Source organism: Aureococcus anophagefferens, assembly GCF_000186865.1.
Source record: "Aureococcus anophagefferens unplaced genomic scaffold AURANscaffold_9, whole genome shotgun sequence".
Classification (NCBI taxonomy): domain Eukaryota; class Pelagophyceae; order Pelagomonadales; family Pelagomonadaceae; genus Aureococcus; species Aureococcus anophagefferens.
In genome coordinates this window covers 1,510,954-1,537,856 of record NW_008705569.1, presented here as the reverse complement: position 1 = coordinate 1,537,856, position 26,903 = coordinate 1,510,954, and the positions used below count along the sequence as shown (strand labels likewise).

Below are 26,903 nucleotides of genomic sequence, written 5' to 3'. Positions count from 1 at the left end.
TCGGTCGTCGACGTCGTAGTCGCGGTCCTCGTCCCACGTCGGCAGGCGCCGCTGGCTCTCGAAGAGCGCCTGCGGCGGCGCGGCGGTCGTCGAGACGCGCGAACGCGAGCGACGAGACGCGACCGGCGCGCGCGCGGAAGCGGCGGACGCCGATCGAGCGCGCGCATGCAGTCCCGTCGCCCCACGAGCTCTTGGCCGTCCACCGTTCTCATCCGCACCTCCTCGTCGAGCAGGTCCGCGACCATGGAGTCGTTGGTCCGCAGGCGCGACGCGAAGCGCGCGAGCGTGTCCCTCTTCTCCTTGAGCTTGATCGGCGACGGCGCTTCGGCCTTCGTCTCGGCCTTGGCCTCGTCGAGCAGGCGCGCGAAGGCCATCTTAAGTGGGGCAGCCGATTAGAGCTCTCCCATGCTGCCAAAAGTCGATCTTGAGTCTGCTAGCGGCCAAAGTTGACTAAGTGAATAATGGGCAGCCCTTATTAAATGGAGCGGGCGCTCGACTTTACGCCCCATTTCTGTAAGTTCCTCCGCCTCTTGACGCGCTGCTCCGCCTACGAGCTCGGCCGCCTCTATTTCGACTTCGTCTGCTTCAGTCTGACATGGTCCATACGCGGGCTCTTCATTGCCGGCGCCATCGGGCTCGTCCGCGTCGGGGGCGTCGCCTTCGTGCCCCTCTTCCTGCGCACGCTTCCTCGCGAATACCGTGAAGAGTTCGATTGGCCCCCGCGATGAAGGGACTGCTCGAGGTCGTCACGGCGTTCCTCGCCGGGGCCGCGTGCGGCGCGAGCGTCTTCAAGTTCGGCTGGCACGCCGCGGCGCCGCCCGAAGCGACGGGGCACCTCGCGCCGCCGCAGCGCCTCCCGCCGCCGCCGCGCCGCGCCGCGCCGCGACCGCCCGCGCCGCCGCGAGACGCGCCGCGACCGCCCGCGCCGCCGCCGCGCCCGTCGCTGCTCCGCTTCCGGACCACCGCCGGCGACGTCGACGTGCGCGTCAACGACACGCGATGCCCCAAGAGCGCCGCGCAGCTGCGGGCGCTCGTCGCGTCGGGCTTCCTGGACCAGCGCCTCGCGTTGTGGCGCGTGAACAAATGGATCTGCCAGTTCGGCGCCGACAAGAGCCCCGCCGCGCGGAAGCGCGACGGCGGGGAAGACCCCTTCGCGGCCGTCCGCAGATCGTTCGGGAACGACGCGCACCCGGACTGCGGCGCCGGACCGTGCGAGGGCGGCCTCGCGCCGTGGCGCCGCGGGGACCTGGCGCTCATCGGCTCCACGGCGCTGCTCTTCGTGCGCGGCCCCAACAAGCAGATGGGCACGAACCGCAACGACTGCGCCGTCGCCGGCGTCGTCGACGGCCTCGCGGTCCTCGACCGCCTCGACGAGAGCTACGGCAACATGATCGACCACAAGCGCGGCCTCGCGCAGAAGGAGATCTTCAAGACGGGGCTCGAGGGCGTCCTCCGCGACTTCCCGAAGACGGACATCCTCGAGGGGGTCTCCTGGGTCCCGGAGGGTCGATAACGCGGGGGCGCGAGCTGCGCAAGCCCCCGGCGCGCCGCGGCTTGCGCGAGCATCGTCATCGACACTGGAGGATGAGCATGCTCTGGACGGCAACCGTAGCCGTCCTGGCCGCCGCCGCCGGGGCCGTGGTCGTCGCGCCGCCGCAGACGACGCTCAAGGCGCCGACACAAGTCCCATCGCTGCCGCAGAGCTACGAGTCGCCGGCGCTCGAGCCCATCCTGCTGGACCGGAGCTCGTCGCTCGAGGAGAAGATCGGCGGCATCAAAGCGCACTACGAGACGCGGCCCTGGCTCGTCGCGCGGCGCCTCGCGTCCATCTCCGCCGCGGCGCTGCGGAGCTACGGCGCCTGGGCGCGCGGGTCGCCCGACGACTTCGACGAGTTCGCGGCGCGCGCGAAGCGCGCCAAGGGCCTCCGGCCCGGCGCGTCGCCGCGGGGCGCGGTGCTCCGCGACGAGATCTCGAAGCTCGGCGTCGTCTTCGTCAAGCTCGCGCAGACCATGGCGACGCGGCCCGACATCATCGGCGAGGAGGCCGCGGCGAGCCTCGAGAGCCTCCAGGACGGCAACCGTCCGTTCGACGACGCCGTCGCGCTCGCGAGCATCGAGGCCGAGCTCGCCGGGTCCCCCCTGGAGCTCGTGCACATTTCCGACACGGCCGTCGCCGCGGCGTCGCTCGCCCAGGTCTACCGGGGCGAGACCGCGGGCGGCGCGGCCGTCGCCATCAAAGTGAGGCGGCCCGGCGTCGTCGACCAGGTCGCGCTCGACACCTACGCCGTGCGCGTCATGCTCAAGGCGCTCCAGGAGTTCTGGGGCACGAACTCGACGGACTACCCGGCCATCGTCAACGAGGTCACCGCGGGCCTCTTCCGCGAGTTGGATTTTCGCGAGGAGGCGTCGAACGCCGCGCGGTTCTGGGACGCGCACCGGCCCCTCGCGGGCTACCTGCGCGTGCCCCGGGCGGGCTACGCCCGGGGCGACGCGAGGGGCTGGTCCGTGACGCCGCGGGTCCACGTCGCGGAGTGGATCGACGGCGAGCCGCTCGGCGCGATCTCCGAGGCGAGGCAGCGCGCGATGGTGCAAAAGGGCTTGGACGTCTGCTTCCTCCAGCTCTTCGGCACGGGCTTCGTCCACGCGGACCCCCACTACGGCAACATGATGTACGACCGCGACGACAACCTCGTGCTCCTCGACTTTGGCCTCGTGACGAATCTGACGGTGCCGCAGACCGAGGCGATGGCGACGGCGGTGACGGCGATCCTCAACGAGGACTGGCCGACGCTCCTCGACAGCTTCCGGGACATCGGGTTGGTGCCGCCGGAGCCGGCGATCTGGGTCGACGCGAAGACGGGGGAGCCCATCAGCGGGCTCCTGCCCGGCGCGTGGCGCCGGTGCTCCGAGGACGAGTTCGCCGCGTCGTTCGTCGAGGCCCTCGAGGGCGGCGGCGACCGCGCCCTGGCCGGGTCCTTCACGGAGATCACGGCGCGGCTCACGGAGCTCGCGCTCACGTACCAGTTCATCCTGCCGCCCTGGCTCCTCTTTGTCGTACGGGCGGTGATCACGCTCGACGGTTTCGCCGCGGGCATGGACCCCCCTTTATCGGCGCTCGCGGCGGCGGCGCCCCACGCGGCCTGCCGCGTCCTGGCGCCGCGCACGGCCAAGGGCGAGGCCCAGCTCCGCGCGTCGCTCTTCGAGCCGGGGTCGACGCGCCTCGACGTGGAGCGCCTCGCGGCGCTCGCGACGGCGGCCGCGGAGATGCCCTGCGAGGACGACGCCTGCTCGGTCGACACGGCGCGCCAGCGGGGCGACGACGCGGCGAACGTCGCCGCCCGCGTCGCGGCGCTGCTGCTCGCGGACGCGGACGGCCGCGCGCTCCGGCGCGTCGCGCGAGACGTCGAGGCGGCGCCGCTCGTGGCCCGCGCGCGCGGCGCCGTCGCGCGCGCGGCCTTCGGGCGCGCCGCGGCGCCGGCGCCCCTGCGCGACGCCGCGCGCGCGGCGCGCGGCGCCCCGGCGGCGCTCCTGCGGCGCCTGCCCGGCCTCGGCCCGCGGCGGCCCGCGGCCGTCGCGGCCGCGGCCGCCGCCCCCGTCGCCGACGCGCTCGCGGGCGACGCGCGGTTTTTCGAGCCGGCGGCGCGAACGGACCTCCCGCCGCCGCCGGCCTGGCGGAAGCGCCGCGTGCTCCGCGTCCTCGCCGCGAAGCACGCGCGGGACCTCCTCCTCCGGCCGCGCCACGCCGCGTCCCTCGCGGGCCTCGCCGCGGCCTTCGCGGCGCTCGCGGCGCGCGTCGCCCTCGCCGACGCGGCGGCCGCGGCGCGGAGGGCCTGCTGGCGGTTCTGGCGGCGGCGGCCGCGCGCGGCGCTTGGGTAAAAGGTAAAGATTGACCGCATATATCTTGGTCGCAATGATATATATGTAAAACTGTCTGCCCCGTTTTAGCCTTGCGCCTCTCTCGTGCTCGCGCGCTCGTCGTCGGTGGTCGCGCCGCCCCCACCGCCGCGCCGCGGGTCCAGCGTGAGCGCTTGCGCGCCCGGCGCATTCCGCAGCCCGGCGCCCGCGGGACGCGGGAACTCCAAAGATGCTCAAGCCGCAGACGCGATGCTCGCGCAAGCTGCAGGAGTACCTGCAGGACCTCGCCCGCCGCGAGGACCTGGAGCTGCTGCGGGCGCCGCTGCGCGAGCACGACCTCTTCCCGCCGGACAAGGACGGCGCGACGGCGGCGATCACGGGCGAGGAGCTGAAGAAGCTCGTGCGCCACTGGAAGCTCCACGAGGCGCGCGGCTTCTGGAAGATGCACCCGCAGAAGGAGGACCTCGTCTACGCCCTCCTCGAGTACATGGAGGACAAGGAGGAGTACAACCGCAAGGGCCCGACGCGGCCGCCGTCGAGCAAGCCGACGAAGGAGCCGCCGAAGGTGAAGGCGCGGCGCCAGTCGCAGGTCGACCTCGCGACGTTCCGCGTGTCCGTGCTCAAGCCCTACGGCGGCGACCTCTTCAGCCAGCGGGACCACACGCAGGGCCTCATCTACCTGAGCCGGCAGAATTTGCGGGGCGGCGCGGGCGCCGGCGGCAAGGTGCAGGCGCAGAAGTCGAGCCCGCGGAACCGGCACAACTCGTTCCTCACGGGCGACTTCCTGGGCGTCGGCGGCGGCGCCGGCGGCAAGGAGAGCGGCGGCGGCGAGACGCCCGAGGAGCAGCAGGCCGCGGAGCGCATGCGCGAGCGCTGGCAGGCCATCATCGTCGAGATCTTCCGCTACAGCACGACGCCCGGCGACGAGGAGCACATCATCGGCGAGGGCGCGCTCCACGTCATCGACAAGATCGGCAAGACGGAGCAGGCCGCGGCGTCGCTGACGGACCTGAAGATGGCGACGTACTGCGCGGCGACGCTCGCGAACCTGACGACGGAGCGCGCGGTCCACGGCGTCCTCATGCCGCCGCAGCAGATGGTCGTCGCGGAGGCGCTGAGCCTCATGTCGACGCACCACGCCACGGAGCCCACGGTCATGCTCCTGAGCTGCCTCATCCTGGGCCACCTGAGCGGCCACTACGGCGGCGAGGACGCGCTCATCGCGACGTGCCTCTCCACGCTCGCGTCGGGCATCGCCGTCGACTCGGCGACGTGCCGCAAGGTCGCGCTCGTCGCGCTCGCGAACCTGCTCACGTCCGCGGAGCGGAACCAGCTCGTGGAGCACATCGTGCCGGCCATCAAGTACCTCACGTCGCTCGCGGAGCACGAGGCCGCGCTCCTCGTGCTCGCGGCGACGTACAACCTCTCGTTCTTCGACATGCCGCGCATCGCGCTCATCGAGGGCGGCATCATCGTCCTCGTGTCCTCGCTGCTCTACCAGGGCCTGCTCCGCGGCGGCAAGGTCGGCGCCGGCGACGACGGCACCGGCGCCGCGGGCCGGCCCGACGGCGACGCGGTGCTCCACACGCTCGCGGAGGTGCTGCTCAACCTCACGTGCACCGTCGACGGCCGCGAGCGCATGATCAAGGACGGCGCCGTGAAGACCTTGGTGGACCTCGAGCAGATGACGACGGCGAAGCAGTCCAAGGAGGTCATCGGCCTCGCCGTCGCGAACCTCACGGGCGCGGAGGTGAGCCACATGCTGCCGACGGTGTTGGCGCACGGCGCGGTGCCCACGCTCGTCGCGCTCGTCGACTACGTCGGCGCCGTCGAGGCGCGGGGCCGTTTGTGCGTCGCGCTCTGCAACCTGAGCGCCGAGCCGGCGAACCGCGAGGCCATGATCGCCCAGGGGAGCCACGTGGCGCTGAAGAAGCTCAGCGACGGCGAGGCGACGACGTCGTCCGTCCAGGTGCTCGTGCTCGTCGCCTACATCAACCTGCTGAGCGTGCCCGAGAACCAGTGCGAGATCGTCGAGGCCGGCGTCCTCGAGCTCCTCAAGCGCCTCACGGCGGACCCCGCGGTGTCGCCCGAGGTCCGGCGCTACGTGGGCATGGCGCTCGCGAACATCGCGGACGACCTGAGCCGCCACAACTCGTCGACGCACACGGACGTGCTCGCCATGATGACCCTCCTCGCGACGAACTCGGGCATCGAGCTCCAGCGCATCATCGCGTCCGCCTTTGCGATGTTCGCGCACATCATGACGGTCCGCGACGAGGCCGGCGCGTCGCCCGCGGACCGCGCCAAGGAGGACATGCTCCTCACGGACGACGTCGTCAACACGATCATCACGCTCTGCGCCATGAAGGACACGGTCGTCCTCAAGTTCGCGGGCATCGCGCTCAACAACCTCTCGCAGGAGTGCGCGTACCACGACGTGCTCCTCCGAAACTCCATCACGAACGCGCTCCAGCACCTCGCGGAGTCGCGCGAGGACGAGGTGCGCCGCATGTGCGCGTCGACGGTGCGCGCCCTCACGGCCTCCGACGAGCTCCGCGCCGCGGAGACGTCGACGGTCAAGGGCTTCATCCGGGTTTTGGGCGCGCTCGACACGTCGCGCGCGGCGGACATCATCAACTTCACGGCCGCGGCGCTCTTCTCCATCTCCTGCATCCGCCAGCACAGCGGCCTGCTGACGTCGGACTCGTCGATTCTGTGGCGCCTCTTCGGGATGATGCGCGGCGGCCAGGAGTCGACGCAGCTTTACGCGGCGCGCGCGCTCTGCAACCTCACGTGCGAGGAGAAGTGCGTCCAGACGCTCCTGCGCGAGAAGGCCATCGCCGACTTCATCGCCATCGCCATCCTGCGCACGAACAACGAGGAGGTCAAGGGCGTCTGCGCGGAGTGCCTCTTCAACCTCATCCGCTACGAGCGGACGCGGCCCAAGCTCCTCAAGGAGCCGAACAACGTGCTCTGGGCCATCTCGCGCCTCTTCCGCGTCGAGTCCGAGCGCACGCAGCGCATCGGCGCCCTCGTCGTCTACAACTTGAGCTGCTCCCAGGACACGGCGAGCACTTTGATGGAGACGATCAACGCCGCGGAGACGCTCGCGTCCGTCGCGCTCCACCACGGCCACGAGCCCAAGTTCTGGGCCGCGGCGGCGCTCTGCAACCTGAGCTGGACGACGGAGTTCAGCGCCAAGCTCGTCAACGACGCGTCCGCGCACCGGCCGCAGCGCGACAACGAGAAGGGCGGCCGCGGCATCGTCAAGGTGCTCCGGAGCCTGCTCGAGGCGGACCTCGCGCCCAAGGTCGCCCTCGAGGTCAAGGTCAAGTGCACGCTCGCGCTCTACAACATGGCCATGTGCAGCCCCGAGGTCTCGGAGCGCCTCGTCGACGACGGCGTCACGGTCTTATTGGAGGCGCTCCTCGCGAGCGACAACCCGCTGGTCCTCGAGCTCGCCCTCGTCGTCTGCTACAACATCTCGCTCGTGCCGGGCTGCGACGTCGCCATGGTCGGCTACCAGATCGGGAGCAGCCTCATGAAGCTGTTGGAGGGCCTCACGCCCGACGACGCGGGCGCGCGGTTCCCGCGGATGCACCTGTCGACGTTCCTGCTGGTCTTGGGCACGTTCTTCAACCTGAGCGTCAAGCCGGACAACCGCCACGCCCTCGAGACGAGCGGCCTGAGCCGCGCGTGCATGCGCATCGCCGTGCTCCGCGACGGGAGCCCCGCGATCCTCCGCGTCGTGTCGTCGATCCTCCACAACATGTCCTGGGAGCCGGACAACCACCGGTTGCTCCTGGCCCAGTGCGACCTGCTCATCCCCTGCGTGACGACGCTCGTGGAGACGGGCCACGCGACGGACGGCGAGCTCGAGCAGCGGCTCCTCGACGTGGGCAACGTGCTCTGCAACCTGTCCTGCTCCCACTCCTTGAACCACGAGCTCGTGTCGGCGCGGGGCATCTCCTGCCTCGCGTCCGTGGCGCGCGTCACGGCGAAGCTCGACCCGGCGACGACGAACCCGGAGGTCATCATGAGCCTCCACGCGCGGACCGCGAGGAACCTGAGCCACGTCCACGCGCCGCACCAGATGCACAAGCTCCACCCGGCCTGGCTCACGGACGAGATCGAGCCCATGATGAAGCTCCTGAGCGGCGACCACGGCGCGCCGAAGCCGAGCGCCGCGCGCCTCGACGACGCGGCCGCGTGCCTCTACAACCTGCTCACCGTCGGCGGCACGGACCTCCACGCCGCGGACAATCTGAGCGCGCTGCTCACGGCCCTCTTCAAGCGCGTCGACAAGCCCCAGACGCGGAGCCTCTGCGCCGCGGCGCTCATCGCGCGCCAGGGCGACCAGGAGGGCGCGCACTACTCCGACGGGTCCGTCGTCGCGCTCTTCAGCGCCATGCAGTCCGAGGTCTCCGGCTACGACGCCGCCGCCGCCGCGTCGCCGACGAAGATGAAGACGGACAAGCGCCAGATCTCGCCGGGCGTCGACGACGACGACGCGCACGGCCACCACGACACGCTCTCCTACTTCTTCTCCAAGGTCGACGCGGGCACGTGCTCGCCGTCGACGATCCGGAGCCGCCAGGTCGACCGCGACAAGATCGTCGTCGAGCCCATGTGGATGCACTTCGAGCAGGACTCCCACGTCGTCTCCGAGGGCCTCGAGGCGCCGCCGACGCAGTCGCTCAAGCTCCCGAAGCAGCCCGCGGACCCGCCGAGGACCATGTATACGAAGTCGTCAGGGCGCTTCCGGAAGATCATCCTTTTCCCCAACAAGGTCAAGGCCGAGAACGACGCGCACCACTCCATCAAGGACGACGACGCGACCTGGGGCGACCACGGCAGCCAGTTCGAGATCGTCACGACCTTCGACTTCGGCCAGGTCTACCCGCCCCTCGCCGCCTAGCGAGCGCGGCGCCCCCTCTCTCCCCGGCTAAAAAAATATGCGTGAGCGTGATGAGAATCGATGCGCGCGCCTCGCGAAGGCGACGACTCCCACCAAGTGCCGAAAGCCAAGTAAGGACCCCCACCAAGTGCCGAAAGCCAAGTAAGGACCCCCACCTAGAGCTTGCAACGCACTGACGCGAGCTCGGATCCGGACGCGTCGAGGTGCAAGGTGAAGATCCAGGCCGTCATTGCCGTCGGCGAAGCAAAGCATGGAGTCTCGCCTCCGTGCTCTCCCGCCGGAGGAGCTCCTCGCCGTCGCGCTGCGCGTCGCCGCATCGAATCCAAAAATCATGGAGGAAGCACTCGCACCCGACGCCGTCGCGTCGCCGCCGCGCAAGAAATCGAAGAAGGAGAAGAAGAAGGCGGGCATGGACATGAGCCGCTACGAGCAGCGCTGCATCGCGCTCTGGATCTCCTACGAGGGCGGCGCCTACAGCGGCTTCGCGGAGCAGAACATCCCCGGCGCGGGCGTCGACACCGTCGAGCGCCAGCTCTTCGCGGCGCTGAAGAAGACGTGCCTCGTCGAGTCGCGCGAGTCGTGCGGCTACTCGCGGTGCGGCCGCACGGACAAGGGCGTGTCGGCGCTCGGGCAGGTCGTCGGCCTGCGCGTGCGGTCCGCGGCCAGGGCCGGCGAGCCCGTCGGCGGCCTCGACTTCCACGCGGGCGACGCGCTCGCCGGCGGCAGGCGCGAGCTCGACTACGTGAACATGCTGAACCGCGTCCTGCCCGACGACGTGCGGGCCCTCGCCTGGCGGCCCGTCGTGCCCGAGTTCAGCGCGCGCTTCTCCTGCGCGTCGCGGACCTACCGGTACTTTTTCCCCGCGACGTCGCCGAACACGGGCGCCGCGTACGACGTGCCCGCGATGGCCGCGGCGGCGGCGCGCCTCGTCGGCGACCACGACTTCCGCAACTTCTGCAAGATGGACGTGCTCCACGTGAAGAACTTCCGGCGGGTCGTCTACGCCGCGGACGTCCGCAAGACGGGCGACGGCTTCTTCTTCGAGATCCACGGGCAGGCGTTCCTGTGGCACATGGTCCGGTCGCTCGTCGCGGTCCTCTTCCTCGTCGGCGAGGGGCTCGAGCCGCCGGCGGTCGTCGACGCGCTCCTGGACGTCGCGCGGACCCCGCGCAAGCCCCAGTACCTCATCGCCGACGAGCGGCCCCTCGTGCTCCACGACTGCGCGTTCGACACGCTGTCGCCGGACGCCGCGCCGCTGCCGGAGCCCCTGGACTACCTCGCGACCCACTTCGAGGGCGCCTACCGCGCCGCCGTCGTCGAGGCCGCGAAGCGCAGGAACGACCTCGAGCGCCTCGACGCCTTCGCCGTGCGGCGGAGCGACCTCGACGCGCTCCTCGCGGAAAACGGCGCGGCGCCGGCGCCGCCGGGCGCCGCGCTCGTGCCCTGGCCCGCGGCGCGCGCGCTGCTCCGCGGCGCGGCGGACGCGAAGCTCCGGGCCGCCTACACGCCGCTCCTCGACCGGGAGACGGGCAAGTCCTACGAGGAGAAGGTCGACGCCATGAACCCGCGCGTCGCCGCGCAGTTCGCCGCCATCGAGGAGAAGCGCGCGACCGACGGCGACCAGCGCGACTTCCACACGGAGAAGCGCGCCGCCGGCTAAAGGTAAACACAACGGCGATTATGCGCAGGGGGGGTCGGGGGGGGGGAGCTATGTGCCGCGAAGGGTCAGATGAAGTTCGCGCCGCGCGCGAGCGTCTCGTAGGGCGAGAACCAGACGAGGTCGGCGAGGGGCAGGGACGACGCCGCCGGGTCCCGGGCCTGCATCCGGTCCGAGGCCGCCGCGCCGGCCCCCGGGCTCGCGGACGCGAACGTGAGCTCCAAACCCAAAGCGCCGCCGCTCGGCGGCGCGCCGCCGCGGACGGGCGCGGGCGCGGCCGCGGCGGCCTCGGGCCGCTGCGCCGGCGGGTTGACGATGACGGTCCGCGCCGGCCGGTCCGACCGCGCCGCGCAGTGGGCCGCCGCGCCGCAGCCGTAGGACGCGTGCTCCGCGCCGACGAGCGCGATCAGCGTCGCGTCATTGCGCGGCGACTGGTCGACCCAGTTCGCCGCGCGCGCGGCCATGGACGCGTCCCAGAGCAGGCGGCTCGTGTAGAACTTGGCGAAGTCGTCGTTGCCGTCCATCGTCGACGCGGCCTCGAAGAACGGCGCGGCGCGCTTGAACCGCGCGAAGCGCTCGAAGTCGGGCTCCAGCACCTTCTGGCGGTACTGCTGGTAGGCCATGGTCGACGCGAACTTCATGAGCGGCTCCGGCCCCTCCGGGAGGCTCAGGCGCGCCCAGGCGTTCGCGTCGAGGCCGTTCAGGCCCTGCGACGCCGCCGTCACCAAATCCTTCGCGGGCGCGCCCAGCGCGACGATGGGCAGGCTCAGGCTCCGGCAGAGCTCGAAGACCTGGGCGTAGCGCTCGATGGGGTAGGGCCAGTGGGCGTCCCAGTCCAGCGCCTTTGCGAGGAACGCCGTCGCCTCGCGGTCCGCGCCGATCTCGCCGAGCACGAACTTGTCGAGCACGGTCTGGTAGTCGGCGCGCACCGCCTCCAGGCCGACGGCGACGGGCGCCGTCTTGCCGCCCTGCTGCGCCGCCTTGGCGACGGCGAGCGCCGCGCAGATGCCCGCGGCCATCGAGTCGTCGTCCGTCACGTCGCGCGATTCGCCGAGCCAGATCGTGCCCGCGCCGCAGAGGCTCTTGATCGCGCTCTGCGGCGCCGTCGGCGTCATCGTTCCGCTCGCGATGGTGTAGGCCCGCGACTTCTCCAGGGAGCCCAGCTCCACGGCGAGGTCGAGCACGCGCGGGTCGAGTTCGCCGGCGCGCGCCGCGTCGACGCCGACGGTCGCCGCGGCCGCGGCGGCGCCGCCCTGGACGATGAACGGCCGCCGGGCCACCTGGCGCAGGGCCGTGGCCGTGGCGAGGCTTAGAATGATCCGTCGCATTGCTTGCAAGGGCATTGTGTGGCAAGCTGTCAAAATGTTCGTCGCGTGCCAGTGGCGCCACGGCGCCCACGCTTTGAGTGTCAAGATTTAAAATGCAACCGCCTCTTGTTGAACGCGTCACCAAAAAAAAAAACCTCAGTTTTACGCCTCATCGTCGTCGTCGTCATCATCCTCGTCGCCCCCGCCCGCCGGCACGACGGCCTGCGCCTCGCCGTCGCGGTCGTCGTACAAGGCCGCGTCGACCTCCTGGAGGTAAATCTCGAGCTTGAAGTGCCGCGACGAGACGCGGTCCTTCCTGTCCTTGACCGCGCCGTCGAGGACGGGCTTGTCGAAGAGGAGGTAGTTCGAGTCGACGAAGGCCGTGTTGAACCAGACGGAGCAGATCTTCTCGTTCTTGCCGCCCCAGTCGTAGTCATAAATACCGACGTTGACGTTGCCGCGGACGACGACGGCCGCGTCCGGGTGGAGCGTCGCGAAGCGCTCGTTCGGGTGCAGCTTCCGGATCTTCGCGCCGGACTTGATCTGGTCGTGGACCTTGACGGTCTGCCAGGCGCCGCCGCGTTCGCGCATGCACTTGACGACGAAGAACGGGTCGCAGCCGCCGCCGCGGAGCGCGCCGTCCGTCGTCGGGATCGTCTGCAGCCGCAGCATCGTCAGCGCGTAGGTTTTCGGCGCGTAGGCGCCTACCAAGTGCGTCGATGAGTATGTTCCCTCCCGGTCAAATCGCTCGCGCGGCCGCGGGACGCCGGTAGGCGCCCGTCCGCAGGTAGCGCTCCCAGTAGTGGACCCAGCGGATCTGCGACGGGATCGTCACGCCCTTGCCGTCCTCCGTGCGGCTCGCGGCGAAGTGCGCCAGCGCCGTCGTCGCGCCGACGACGCCGTCCGGCGCGTCGACGCCCGCGCTCGGCCGGAGCGCGAGGCGCGCGAGGTACGCCGCGCAGACCAGCCCCGTGCGGCCCTTGCCGGCCTTGCAGTGGATCGCCGCGACGCGCTTCGGGTGCCCGCCGAGCCAGCGGTCGAGGTCGTCGCAGAACGGCGCGAGCTGCTCGAACGCGCACGGGTTGTGGTCGTCGAACGGCACGCGGAGCGCGTGCGGGAAGGCGCCCGTCGCGTAGGCGCGCTCGCTGCACAGGTTGTAGACCTTGACGTTGTCGAGGCCGTGCTGGAGCTTCATGAATTTCAGGACCATGGGCATGGGGTTGCGGTAGAGCCCCGCGGCGCCCTCGGAGGGGAAGCCCATGGCGATGATGCGGTCCGTGATGTAGGAGAGGTCCAGGTCGATGTTCTCCTCCGCGTTCACCCACCGCTTCTTCTTCTGCGACACGAACTGGCGCGCCCACGCCGCCATGGTGCTTTTACGGCGCGGCCATGGCTCTCCCGCTGGGGCAGCCTTCACCTGCGTATCAACGCCGTGCTTGAAGCATCGTTGACGTTCTCGGAGTCGACGATGGAGCGAAGCTTCGCGTTGCTGCTGCAGCTCACCAGCATTTTGCAACAGCAGCACCTCGCCGCCGCGCTGCAAGCGCCGCGCGTGCTCGACGTCGACGGACTCGCAAAAGCCGGCATCGCGCGCCTGCGGGAGCGCGGCGCCGTCGTCACCGAGGGCCTGGGCGCTGCGAGCCTCGCCGAGGCGATCGTCGCCCACGAGGCGGTCATCGTGCGCTCCGCGTCGACGTTGACGAAAGACCTCCTCAGCTCCGGCGCGGCGGCGTCGCTGCGGTGCGTCGGCCGCGCGGGCGTCGGCGTCGACAACATCGACACGGCCGCGGCCGCCGCGCTGGGACTGCCCGTCGTGACGTCCGCGGGCGCGTCGACGCGCGCCGTCGTCGAGCTGACCATCGGCCACTTGTTGCAGGCCGCGCGGCGCCTCGGCGACGCCGACGCGGCCGTCAAACGCGGCGACTTCGCGGCGTTCAAGGCCGGCGCCGCCGAGACCGCGAGCGAGCTCGGCGGCAAGCGGCTCGGGCTCCTGGGCTTCGGGCGTCGCGCGTCGGCGTCGATGCGTCTCGTCGCCCCGCCGTGATGATCGAACCGCACAGGTATCGCCAAGGAGACGGCGCGCGTCGCGGGGGCGTTGGGCATGGACGTCTCCGTCTACAGCCCCGGCGCGGACGCGGCCGCGGCCGCGGCGGTCGGCGCGGACCTCGCGGCGTCGCCCGCGGCGCTCTTCGCGAGCTGCACGCACGTCGCGCTCCAGTGCGCCCTCACCGACGAGACGCGGGGGCTCGTGGACCTCGACCTCATCCGATCCATGCCCGCGCCGGGGCCGCGCGTGCTCGTGAACGTCGCGCGCGGCGGCGTCGCCGTCGAGGCCGACGTCGCGGCGGCGCTCGCGAACGGCGACCTCGACGCCTACGCGACGGACGTCTTCGACGACGAGCCGGGCTGCCGGGGCAGCTCGCCGCTCTTCCGCGGCGGCGCGCCCGGCGTCTTCGCGACGCCGCACGTCGGCGCGGCGACGCGCGAGGCCCAGGACGGCGTCGCGCGCCTCGTCGCGGACCGCGTCATGGACGCGCTCGACGCGATCTAATCCGTACTTATCTCGAACAGGAGGAAGAAGATGAAGACGTAGGCCGACAGGCCCGCGGTGACGACGCTCATGACGGTCGACACGTCCGCGGTGACGCCGAAGATGCGCGCGTCGTTGACGTGGTTGATGATCTCGAGCTGGTCGCTCGCGATGGCCAGGACCTCCTCCTTCGCGCTCAGGTGCTCGACCTCCTCGTGGCCCGCGAGGGACTTGGCGCGGATCCTGAGGCGGCCTGCGGGGTCCGCCCTCGACGACGAAAAAGAAGATCGCGCCGGGGAAACGCGCCGTGCGCCAGGTCCGCGAGCGCGTTCTCGCAGGACTTGTTCGCGCCCGCGGCGGCGCCGCACGCGGCGACGACGGTCGCGAATACCATGAGCGTCAGGAGGAGCAACGTCCACGTCGACGCCCGGCTCCGGAGCTCGCGCGCGTGGCCCGTCAGGAGCAGCAGGAAGAACTGCGCGAGCGCCGCCGCGGAGACGACGGTGGTGAGCAACAGGTAGATCTCGGACCGGCGCTCGTAGCGCAGGCAGAACGTGCCCAGCACCGCCCGCGCCTGGACCCAGGTGATCGCGTCCGCCGGCGACGCGTAGAGGCAGACCTACCGAACGCGTCGGTGACGATTTCCCTTTGTTTTCCCGGTGATTTCCCTTTGTTTTCCCGGTCAAAGTCTCTCGAAACTCGTCACGACCGCGCCGGAAAACGCGCGTGGGGGTAGTCGAGGTGCTGGCCGCGGTTCAGCCGCGTCAAGCGCACGAGCCAGCTCAATACGAGGTGCCTCCGGTAGTTGTGGAGCGCCGTCGTCGCGAGGAATCCGACGACGAACGGCGCGTTTGCGAGGACGATGACCGTCGCGAGCGCGCAGCACGCCTGGACGAGCGGGTCCCGCCCGAAGGGCGGGTGGCCGTCGAAGACGCGCATGAGCGGCCCGAGGCCCGCGACGACGAGCGCGAAGAGGAACGCGAGGACGATGACGAACCGTAGCGGCGACGCGCGGTTCGCCAAGCGATAAAAGGCCTTGGCGACCTTGGGGAAGTCCCGTGCGAGGCTCCCGCCCTCGCGATAGTTGAGGTGCTGCGCGTGCTTGAGCGTCGACAGCTGGCGCAGCGGCCAGCTCGCGTCGAGCGAGACCTGGGCCTTGGGGCTCCGCGCGCCCGCGAGCTCCCGGAAGGCCTCGCGCCACTCCGGGTCGCCCGCGTCCTCGAGGCCGATGCGCATGAGGTCGTCCCAGACGCGCGCGTTCTCGTCGTCGCCGTCGTCGACGGACGAGAACCGCATCTCGCCGAGGACGAGTCCGAGCCGGGACGCCGCGAGGCGCAGCTCCGTGTCGATGACGTCGTCCCGGAGCGAGATGAAGCCCGTGAGCAGCTGGAGCTGGAGCGCGTAGTGGCTCGCGGTCGCGTAGTCCACCGTCATGTACTTGCGGTGCTCCTTCTTTGTCCTACGGCGCGCGCGGTCGCGCGCGGACGACTCTCGAACGACGGACGCCGGCGTGTACATCGTCGCGTACTTCACGCCGATGGCGATGATGCGCGCCGTGAGCATGACCTATATACCACTCGCTCTGGTGGATGGGAAGACGCAACGCGAGTTGCTGCGGGGTCCGGCACGCGATCGCGCGCTTTCCGCGCTGCGTTCGACCATGGGCACGAAGAAGATCTCGTCGAAGCCCACGCGCGAATCCTCGAAGCGGTCGCGGAAGAGGAAGAAGAGCGCGAAGATGACCCAGCACAGGAACGGCGACACCGTGACGAAGAAGAAGAGCCGCTCGTCGCGTAGCATCGTCGTCGGCCGCAGGTGCTGGTTGCGCATGCCGTGCGGGAATTCGCGGTGCGGGTACCAGAGGAGCCCGACGGGGAAGGTCAGGTGCTGCACGACCTGCCGCAGGAACACGGGCACCGAGAAGCCGGGAATAAAGAGCGAGTCGTAGGCGGCGCTCTGGATGGTCGTGTATGGAACATTGAGGGCTGTTTCCTCCAGGGACTGGCGCCGCACCGAGCTGGCCCTACGGGCCTCCACGACGCCGTCATCGGCATCGGAGAGCTCCATGGACAACTAGATTCCAGCCATGCTACCCCACTGGAGCTCGATCTACAGCTAGATGCCAAGCCATGCTGCCCCACTGCACCTTCACGACCACGTTCAATGTATCAGGCTGCCCCTTGAAGCACCACAGCGCTCTCCTCGGCTCTGGGAGACGCGCCTGGAACAGCCCACGCTCCCCGCGGCGCTGCGCGCGAGGGGGGACCATGCATCGCATGCAACGCTACGGCGCGGGCGGCGGCGCCGGCGGCGTCTTCAAGATGGAGCGCATCAATCTCTACATCACGGGGAATTGCATCTCCGTGGACCTGCGCGGCGCGCAGATCCCGACGCCGAAGCCGCGGCCGCACGTACCCGTCCTCTACCGGAAGAAGGGGTTCTCGCCGAGCGAACTCTACACGGTCGTCGAGAGCGCGGACTCGTGGATGTACTCGCGGAGCATCGGCGTCCTGTCGCGCGTCGTGTCCTTCACGCTCGGCGACGACTGGGAGGAAGACATCTCGCCGCGGGGCGTCAGGCTGAAGCGGTCCCAGGTCCACGGCGAGATCGAGCAGTTCGTCGAGTACATCCGGAGCGAATTTCCCGACTGGGTCGAGGCGCCGATCACCATCGAGGCGCCGCCCTACACGTATCTGGACCAATACGACTGAAGCCCCGGCGCCGCCCCTCTAAGATAGCAATTAGAACGACGTGTCGTCCCATATAAATGTACTACTCGACGTCGCTCCCGACGCTCGAAAAATCGCGCGAGAGCGGCGGCGCGGGCGGCGGCGGCGTCGCCGGCGGCGGCGCGGGCGGCGGCTCCGCGACGCCGAGGTGGCGCCTCAGCTTATCAGCGAGGTCGCCGAGCGTGATCTCGGGGTCCGCGAACAGGTCCGCCGGCGGCAGGCCCTTGCCCAGCTCCGCCGCGGCCGCGCGCATCTCCGCGAGGTCCAGCGAGTCGAGCCCGAGCGCCGACAGCGTCTCGGCCGGCATCCAGCTCGACACGCGGCCCTCGAGGAAGTCCCGGGCGGGGTCGCCGGCGGGCTCCGCGACGCCGAGGTGGGCCCGCAGTCGATCGGCGAGGTCCCCGAGCGTGATCTCGGGATCCGCGAACAGGTCGGCCGGCGGGAGGCCGGCGCCGAGTTCGGCCGCCGCCGCGCGCATCTCCGCGAGGTCCAGCGAATCCAACCCGAGCGCCGACAGCGTCTCGCCGGGCATCCAGCTCGACACGCGGCCCTCGAGAAAGTCGCGCGCGCGGTCGCCCGCGGGCGCCGCGGAGACTCCGAGGTGGTCCCTTAGCCTGTCGGCGAGGTCGCCGAGCGTGATCTCGGGGTCCGAGAAGAGATCCGCGGGCGGCAGGCCCTTGCCGAGCTCGGCCGCCGCGGCGCGCATCTCCGCGAGGTCCAGGGAATCGAGCCCGAGCGCCGACAGCGTCTCGCCGGGCAGCCAGCTCGACACGCGGCCTTCGAGGAAGGCCTTCGCCGCGTCGTCGCCGACGACAACCACGACCTGCGTCGCCGGCTCCGGGGGCACGAGGTGCGCCGCGGCCTTGAGCTTGCGCCAGGGCGACTTGGCCCAGTCCGCGACGAGGAAGATCGCGCGGCGCGCGCCGCCGCGCGGGTGCGCGGCGAGCGCGTCCGCGAGCGCTTCGAGCGCCGCGTCCGGCGGCAGGGGCCGGTCGCCGACCTTCATGGCGACGTCCCAGGCCTTGGTGCCCTCGGCGGCCATGCCCGAGCCGCCCCAGGGGCCCCAGTGGACCGCGAGCACCGGCGGCAGCGCTTCGCCCGCGTCGTCGTCGTCGTCGTCGCCGAAATCCGCGGCCGCGTCCAGGTACGAGTTCGCCGCGCCGTAGTTCGTCTGCCCCGGGAACCCGTAGAGGGACGTCGTCGAGCTGTAGGCGACGACGCACTTGAGCGGCCAGCGCTGCGCCGCCGCGTGCGCCCGGAGGCTCTCGAGCGCGCCGGCTTTGGGACCGACGGGCACCGCGAAGGTCGCCGCGTCGCAGTTCGCGAGCGTCGCGTCCTTGAGCGCGCCCGCGAGGTGGAAGGCGAAGGCGCAGGGCGGCACGGCCGCCCAGGCGCCGGGCGCGGTCGCGTCGGGCACCGCGACGACGCCGCAACCCGGCCGCCGCGCCGCGAGCGGCTCCGCGCGCCGCGCGACGAGCACGAGCCGCTCCGGCGCGACGCCGACGTCGCCCAGGAGCCAGTCCACGAGGATCGTGCCCAGGCCGCCGGACGCGCCCGTCACGAGGATCCGGCCGCGCGCGGGCAGCGCGGCGCGCGCGCGCGCGGCCGCGGCCGCGCGGTCCCCCGGCGCCGCGGGCTCCGCGCGCGCCGCGGCGCGCGTCCAGGCGCCGCCCTCGAGCGTGCCGCCCGCCGCGGGCGCGAGGAGGCTGTCGAGCTCGCCCGCGGACGCGGCCGCGCAGAACCGCGCGAGGCGCCGCCGCGCCGCGTCGCCGAGGCCCGCGACGGCCGCGCGCGGCGCGCGCACATAGGCCCGGCGGCAGGCGAGCTCCGGCGCCTCGTAGGCGGCGCACTTCGTCGCGCCGGCGAGTATGGACCCGCGCGCGGACGCGCGCGCCGCGACGACGACGGCCGTCCGCTTTCCCGCGGCCGCGAGGCCCCGCAACGCGCCGACGAGCCGCGCCGCCAGGGCCGTCTCCTCGGCGACGCCCAAATCGAGGGACAGCGCGTCGACGACGACCGTGCCCCCCGCCGGGAGCGGCGCGGCGCCGAGCGCCTCCGCGCGGACGACGCGCGCGTCGCCGTCGCCCTCGAACGCCGCGGCCTCGACGCGGCCCCAGCCGACGGCGTAGGACGCCCGCACGGGCGGCGCGAAGTGTCCGAGCGCGGCCGCGACGTCGCCGGCGATGGCGGCGATGTCCTCCGTGAGGAAGTCGTGGCCGCCGGGCGCGACGCGGCTCGCCGACTCGCGCGACGACGTCGCCGCGAACCACTCCGCGACGCGCGCGGGCCCGAAGCTCGCGTCGTCGGCGCCGCAGAGCACGGTGAGCGGCGCGTCCGTGCGCCCCGCGAGCCCCGCCGCGGCGACGCGCGCCTCCGCGCGCGCGTCCGCGGCCAGGTCCGCTTTGAGCCGCGGCAGCGCGACCTCGCGGAACGCGCGCGACGCGAGCACCTCCGGCGGCGCCAGCGCGTACACCTCCAAAATCTCGGCGTCGTCGGGCACGGGGAACGGCGCGCCGCCCGCGGGCCGCGGCGGGCAGCGGCCCGCGAGGACGAGAGCCGCGGGCGCCGCGGGGAGCAGCGGCAGCAGCTCCAGCGACAGGAGCACGCCCGCGCTCAGGCCCAGCAGCGCGTAGGGCAGGCCGTCGGCGAGCATGGGCGCCAGGTCCGCGGCGAGCGCCTCGCGCTCCGCGGCGTCGTCCGCGTCGCTCCCGCAGAGCGGGTCGTCCGCGCGCGCGCCGCGGCCCGGCGCCTCGACGCAGAGCACGTCGAGCCAGTCCGGCGCCGCCGCGCGGAAGGCGCCGAAGGCCGCCGACGAGCCGCCGGCGTAGGGCGCGCAGACGACGCGCGCGGCCCAGGGCCCGCCGGGTTTCGGCGACCGGCGGACGACGCGGCGCGACGCCGCGGCGGGCTTCGCGGGCGACACGACGGCGGCCGGGGCGTCGAGCGGCCCCGGCGGCGCGTAGCAGGACGCGTTCGGGTTCGTCCAGTGCACCGTGTCCGCGAAGCGGTAGCCCGGGACGCCCGGCACGAACTTTGGCGGCGGCTCGGACGTCGCGCCCCTCGCGGCCGCGAGCGCGTCGGCCCAGTCGACGTCGACGCCCGAGGCCCAGGCGGCGGCGAGGCAGTCGGCGACGGCGCAGGCGTCGCGGTCGCCGCCGACGGCGCAGGGCGCCGCGCGGTCCGGCTCGAGGCCCTCGGCGTCGTCGTCGACGTCGACGGCGACGACGGCCGCGGGCTCCCACGTCTTCAGGGAGGCGAGGTTGTCCATCCAGACGTCCGCGTCGTCGCGTTTGTGGTCCGCCTCGGCGTGGGCGCGCCAGTAGGCCGCCTCGGAGGCGTCCAACGCGTCGAGCCAGCCCCCGCGGAGGCCGTGCGCGACGGGCGCGCGCTTCGGCGCCGCGACGGGCCGGTCCGCGAGCTTGCGGCCCAGGTTCTCCTCGAAGCCCGCGTACTCGCCCCGGCGCAGCCCCCGCTCCAAAGCGAGTAAACACGCGTCGTCCAGGGCGAGCGCGCCGTCGAGCGCGAGCGCCGCGAGGTGGCCGACGCCCCGCCCGGCGGCCGCCGCAAAGTACGGCGCGCCCCGGAAGAGGGGCCGCTCGCCGTCGACGCCCATCGCGACGACGGCCCCCAGGGCATAGAGCACGGCGAACGCGCACGGCTCGGCGACGGCGGGCCGCGACAGCGTCAGGTCCGCGACGAGCTTCGACGACTGGCCGTGCGCGGCGAACGTGCCCGTCCGCTCGCCGTCGCCGTAGCCCAGCGCGTCGAGCAGCGAGTCCGGCGGCGGCGCCGTGCCCTGGTCCGTCTCGTAGGGCGGCAGCGCCCGGAGCGGCGCGTCGAGCACCGCCGCGCACGCGCGGACGCGCGCCCGAAAGCCGGCGTGCGTCTCGAAGAGCGCGCGGCCGGCGCCGAACTCGAGGCCCGCGCCGTTGCCGCCGATGGCGAGGCAGACCTCGCCGCCGGACACGGCCTTGGCCCGCTTCACGAGCGGCGCCCGGCGCAGCGACGCCGCCGCGGCCTTGTGGTTCGTCGCCGCGACGGCGACGCGCCACTCGGGGAAGTGGAACCGGCCCTCCTGGAGCGTCCGCGCGACGTCCGCCAGCGCCGCGTCGGCGTGTTCGAGGTAGCCGCTCACGTCCGCGACCATGGCCTTGAGCGCGTCCTCGGTCTTCGCGGACAGCACGAGCACCTCCGCGCGTTTCCCCGCGCCCGGCGCGCCCCGGAGCAGGTCGAGGCTCTCGGTCCGCGGCAGCAGCTCCGCGCGCTTCGGCGGCGTGCGCCGGCCGCTGACGGCGTCGAGGGACGCCAAGCCGGCGCGCCTTCGCGGCGGCGGCGCCATGGACGCCGCCCGTCTCAAACTCGGCGGCGCGAGGCCCGCGGGCGGCGACAGCGACGTCGACCGCGACAGGCTCGGCATGCGGAGCGCCGGGTTCGCCGTGATCTCCGGCGACGGCGCCGGCGCTAAAGACGGCGGGCTCGGGCTCGGCTCCCAGACGCCGTCGGCGACGAGCCTCGCGTAGGACGCGGACCGGCCGAGCGCGCGCGCGGCGCCGTCGGCCGCGTCGCGCATGGCCGCGTAGGCCGCCGCGCTGAGCGCCACGTCGTCCTCGTCCTCCTCGGCCAGATCCGGCAGCGCCGCGGCGACCCGAAAGCGGTCCCGCGGCGCGTGGGGGCCGTAGCCGCCGCGCGACGCCGCGGAGTCGTCCGCGACGGCGCGCAACGTCGCGTGCGCGTTCGTGCCCCCGACCCCGAAGGACGACACGCCGGCCCGCGACGCGCCCCGCGGCGGCGGCCCGTGTCCCGGCGCGACGACCACGCCGCCCGGCGGCAGGGCCACGATCTTCGGGTTGAGCCTTTCAAAGTGCGCGACCGGGGGCGCGACGTCGTGCGCGAGCGCGAGCGCGGCCTTGAGCAGGCCCGTGAGCCCCGCGGCGCAGTTCGCGTGGCCGATGTTGCCCTTGACCGACGTCAGCCGGAGGTCGGCGCCGCCGCGGTCGCCGAGCGCGCGGACGACGCCCGCGACCTCGATCGCGTCGCCGACCTTCGTCGCCGTCGCGTGCAACTCCAGTAAATCCAGATCCTTGCCCTCCATGCGCGCCCGCCGCGTCGACCGCGCGATGGCCCGCGCCTGGGCGAGGGCCGACGGCGCCGTGAAGGACGCCTTCGCGCGGCCGTCGTTCGTCGTCGCGGACCCGGCCAGCACGCAGAGCGCGGGCCGGTCGCCGCCGGGCCCGCCGTAGACCTCGAGCGCGCAGCAGGCCACGCCGTCCCCGAAGAGCGTGCCCGACGCCGCGGCGTCCAACGGCCGCACGCGGCCGTCGACGGCGGACACGAGGCCGTCGACGTACTTGTAGCCGAGGTTCGGGAACGTGATCGACGCGGCGCCCACGAGCGCGGCCGCGCACTCGCCGGCCCCGATGGCCTGGGCCGCGAGCGCCGCGGCCACCAGCGCCGACGAGCACGCCGAGCCCACGGCCACCGACGGCCCCTGGAGGCCGAGCTGGTAGGAGATGCGCACGGGCGCGTAGTCCTTCTCGCTGCCCGTCTCGCCGAGCCAGATCGACCCCGGGTCCCGCGCGTCCCGCAGCGGCGCGCCACCGAGGTGGTGGATGAGATACCCATCGATGCCCGACGCCGCGTAGACCGCCGCGTCGTCGAGGTCGTCGGCGTCGCCGCGGCCGCCGTACCGCGCCTTCCGCGCGGACGCCTCGCGGCACTTCCACGCGACCTCCAGCAATTTGCGCTGCTGCGGGTCCATGACGCTCACCTCCTTCTGGCCCAGGCCCCAGAAGAAGCCGTCGAAGGACGTCACGAGCCGGCTCCGCAGCTTCTGCGCCGCGGGAACAAAGTGCGGGTCGCGCAGCAGGTCCGCGGGCACGCCGCGCGCGCGGAGGTCGCCGACGTCCAGCGTCGTCAGCGCGTCCTTCGCGGCCACGAGATTCTCCCAGAACTCGCCGAGATCGTCGGCGCCGGGCAGGTAGCCCGCGGCGCCGACCATGGCCAGGTCCAGCGGCGCCTCCGCGCCCGACGGCAGCAAGGGGCGCACCGCGCGGTCCGTCTTGACCTCGCCGGCGCCCGCGCCGCCGCGGCGCTCGGCCAGGAGCGCCGCCAGGCCGTCGACCGTGGGCCGCTCGAAGAGGTCGACGACGGCGATGTCGACGCCCAGCGCGTTGCCCACCGCGCCGACGACCTTGGCCGCGTGGAGGCTGTGGCCCCCGAGGTCGAAGAAGTTCGCGTCGCGCGCGGCGTCGCGGCCCAGGGCGTCCTTGAAGGCCGCGGCGATGGCCCCGGCGGCGACGCGGCCGAAGGCCGACGCCGGCGCGGCGACGTCGGCCGCCGGCTTCTTCGCCTCCGCGGCCGCGCCCGCGGCCGCGCCGCCGCCGGTCCGGTCCTCGTCGCGCGGCGCGGGCAGCCGCGAGAAGTCGAGCTTGCCCGAGCCCGGCTTCGTCGGGAAGGCGTCCAACGCGACGACGTGCGACGGCACGGCGTACTCCGGCAGCTCGCCGCGGAGGTGCGTCGCGACGTCGTTTAGGTCCAACCCGTCGCCCGTGACGTACGCGGCGAGCCCCACGGGCTGCTGCGACGCCTCGTCGATGACGGGCCGCACGACGCAGGCCTGGACCGCCGGCGCCGCGGCGACGTGGCGCTCGACGTAGGCCAGGGCGACCTTGAAGCCGCGGATCTTCACCGTCGAGTCCGCGCGGCCGAGGAGCAGGAGCGCGCCGCTCGGCAGCACGACGCCGCGGTCGCCCGTGTCGTAGCAGCGCAGCGACGCGTCCAGCGCCCAGGGCGCGCCCGCGAGCGCCGCGGCGATGCCCGGGTCCGCCGCGGCGATGCCCGGCAGCGGGTTCGGCCCGAACCGCGCCGCGGTCTTCTCGGCGTCGCCGAGGTAGCCGCGCGCGAGCGACGCCGCGACCACAAACACGGCGCCCGGCGCGCCCAGCGGCAGCACCTCGCCCGTGCCCCGGTCCCGGCAGAAGACGCAGATCCGCGGCAGCGGCCGCCCCACGGGCGCGAAGAAGCCGACGTCGACCGTCTGTTTTTTGGCCGCGGCCGCGCCCGACGCGAGCACCTCGTAGGTCGCGTCCAGGCTCTCCCAGGTCGAGTAGTAGTTCACCAACACCGCCCCGGACCCGCCGAACTGCGCCGCGAAGTCGTCGACGAGCGTCGACGGCACGACCTCTCCCTCCAACATGACGAAGCGGAGCGCCTTGCCCAGGTGGCGCGCGGCGTCGAGGCCCGGCGTGTCCAGGAGATTCCGCAGCAGGCTCGGCGTCACCATGAGCCGCGTCGCTTTGTGGCGCACGAGGAACGTCACGAGCTTTTTCGAGTCGACGACGACGTCCGAGGGGACGACGAGGGTCCGGAGGCCGTGCGCGGGCGCGCGCAGGCTCTCCCAGACGAAGAAGACGTTGCAGGCCTCGACGTCGGAGCCGTCGGCGGCGTAGGGGCAGGCCGCGTTGCGCGCGCGCAGGTTGTGCATGACGCTGTGGTGCTCCACTAAGATCGCCTTGGGCTTGCCCGTCGTCCCCGACGACATGGAGCAGTACGCGAGCGCGCGCGGATCCGACCGCGTCGGCAGCTTCCCGGACCGCGGCGCCGTCGCCCAGGCCGCGGCCTCCCAGCCCGCGTCGAGCAGCAGCGACGGCACGCCCTCGGGCACGTTCTCCGCGAGCGACGCGCGCGTGAGGACGCAGCGCGCGCCCGACGCCTCGACTAGGTCCTCGATGAGCTGCTTCGTGTAGTTGACCTCGAAGTAGACCATGGCGCCCGACGCGGCGAAGATGGCGTAGTTGGCGACGATGTACGCCGCCGACGCGGGCAGGTAGACCGCGCAGACGGCCTCGGCCGCGCCCGCGACGTAGTCCGCGACGGCGGCGGCGACGACGCGGCTCTTCGCCCGCAGCTCGGCGAAGGTCAGCGTCAGGCCCGCGCCCGGCGCGTGGACGGCGACGGCGTCGGGCGTCGCGCCCGCGCGGAGCTCCAGCACCTCCAGCAGCGTCGCGCCGGCCATCGGCGGCAGGTCCGCGGCGCCCGCGACGATGGACCGCGGCAGCTTCCCGAGGTCCGCCGCGAGCGCGTGTTCCACGAGCGCCCCGGCCTCGGCCGCGTGCGTCTCGACGTAGAAGTGGCCGCCGCCCTCGACGACGGCGACCGTGAGCGCCGCCGTCCAGGGCGCCCAGCGCTCGAGGTCCGCGCGGTCGCACGTCGCGTCGTCGGCGCCGCCGACGGCCGTGAGCGGCGCGGCCGGCGCCGCGGCGCCCATGGCCGCGCGCGCCTCGTCTAATAACCTCAAATCGGCCCGCAGGGGCGGCAGCGCGTGCGTCACGAGCGCCGCGCCGCCGGCCTCGCGCGCCGCGGCCGAGAGCCAGCCCCGCCGCGCGAGCTCCGCGACCAGCTCCGCGTCCGGCAGGTCCCCGAGACCCAGCGGCGCCGCGGCCTGGGGCGGCGGGCTCGCCGACGCGAAGACGCGCAGCGGCGCGCGGCCCTCCTGCTTTAAGAGCGCGGCGACGGCGACGGCGACCGCCGCGCCGAACGAGTGGCCGAAGAGCGCGACGGGCCGGTCCGCGACCGTGCGCACGGCGGCGGCGCACTCCGCGATCAGCGACCGCCAGTCCTCGGCGAACGGCTCCTTGAGCCGCGGCCCGCGGCCCGCGTAGGCCACGGCGTGCACCTCGACCCACTCGGGCAGTAGCTCGCCCCACGTCGCGAAGGCGTGGGCGCCGCCGCCGGCGTGCGGGAAGCAGACGAGCCTCGCGCGCGGCTCCGCGCGCCGCGCGAAGCAGGCCAGGGCCGGGTGCTCCATTGCTGGAACGGCGCCGCCGAGCGCTCCCCGACGACGGCAGCACTGGTGGCGCGGGAGTCTCAGTGGCAGAGAATTCAAAATCAACGTCGGCTTCACCATTGGCTGAGTTGAAGTTCGACAAAATTCACATTAGCTACTCGAGCTCCAGCGCACGATGAGGTCCGCGGGGACCTTCTGTTCCGCGTCGCCGTCGTCGTAGTCGACGTCGTAGGTCCCGTCGCCGTGGTCCGTGGCGATCTTGCCCGCGTAGTACGCGGTACAGCCCTTGTGGGCGTTGAACTTCGCCTTGACCTTGGCGCCGACCGCGAATTTCTCCCGCGGCGCCGGCGCGGGCGCGAGCGCGGGCGCCTTCGCCGCCGCCTTCGCGTTCGCGTTCGCGGCCTTGGCGGCGTCGGCCTTCGGCGCGGGCGCGGGCGCGGGCGCGGGCTCCGGGGAGACCTTCTGACCGGACCCCAGGTTCCGCACGGACGCCGCCCGCTGGAGGAGGCCGGCGGAGCCGCGCTGGCTGCTCTTCATCATGACGCGCGCGATCATGTTCGTGACCGTGAAGACCGCGCAGGCCACGAGCGTCGGGTCGAGGTCGTCGTTGGACCCGAGGACGAAGACGCAGATCTGTAACACGAACTGGGGCACGTCCTCGAACATGCCGCTGTATTCGACGGCGTCGATGCAGGGGCCGTCCGGGAAGCCGGCGGACGCGCCCTCGCCCAGGGGGCCCCGCCAGGGGAAGATGGAGAGGAGCTCCGTGCTCGTCGCCGTGACGACGTGGAGGAGCGCGTACGCGTTCGGGTGCTTCTGCATGTGGATCTGGTCGAGCGGGTAGCGGCCCTTGACGGACCGGAGCACGAGCGTGTTCGCCCCCATGACGACGAGGACCCACACGAGCATGGCCAGGCCGATGTAGCTCACGGCCGTCCGCTCGGACGCGAACGCCGTCCACGCGAACTGCATGTCGCTAAAAAAGTCGAACATGGCGAGGGCGATGGCGATGTAGTTGACGTTGCCGTCGTCGCGCGTGACGTCGACCTGGATGCGCTCGACGTACTTCGTGAACGCGGTGATGGCGACCGCGGCGACGGCGAAGCAGACGATCTCGACGAG

General features: G+C 72.7%; 3 protein-coding genes across 3 annotated transcripts; 2 read left to right on the top strand and 1 right to left on the bottom strand.

Moving 5' to 3' along the window:
- Positions 1 to 724: 724 nt before the first annotated feature.
- On the top strand, positions 725 to 8,773 carry AURANDRAFT_64318 (hypothetical protein; the record flags this gene model as incomplete). Its single annotated transcript, XM_009038774.1, has 3 exons — positions 725 to 1,486; positions 1,660 to 3,792; positions 4,100 to 8,773. 3 exons carry the CDS (start codon positions 725 to 727, stop codon positions 8,771 to 8,773), a joined length of 7,569 nt encoding a protein of 2,522 aa, XP_009037022.1.
- Positions 8,774 to 9,158: 385 nt separating this feature from the next.
- AURANDRAFT_11850 (hypothetical protein) lies at positions 9,159 to 10,010 on the top strand (the record flags this gene model as incomplete). The annotated part of the gene is made up of 2 exons (XM_009038775.1): positions 9,159 to 9,452; positions 9,507 to 10,010. Coding segments are annotated over 2 exons (798 nt in total), but the record flags the coding sequence as incomplete, so codon positions are not given.
- A 2,466-nt stretch (positions 10,011 to 12,476) lies between these two features.
- AURANDRAFT_26423 (hypothetical protein) lies at positions 12,477 to 13,106 on the bottom strand (the record flags this gene model as incomplete). Its single annotated transcript, XM_009038762.1, has 1 exon — positions 12,477 to 13,106. The coding sequence occupies one exon, from the start codon at positions 13,104 to 13,106 to the stop codon at positions 12,477 to 12,479; it is 630 nt and encodes a 209-aa protein (XP_009037010.1).
- Positions 13,107 to 26,903: the final 13,797 nt, after the last annotated feature.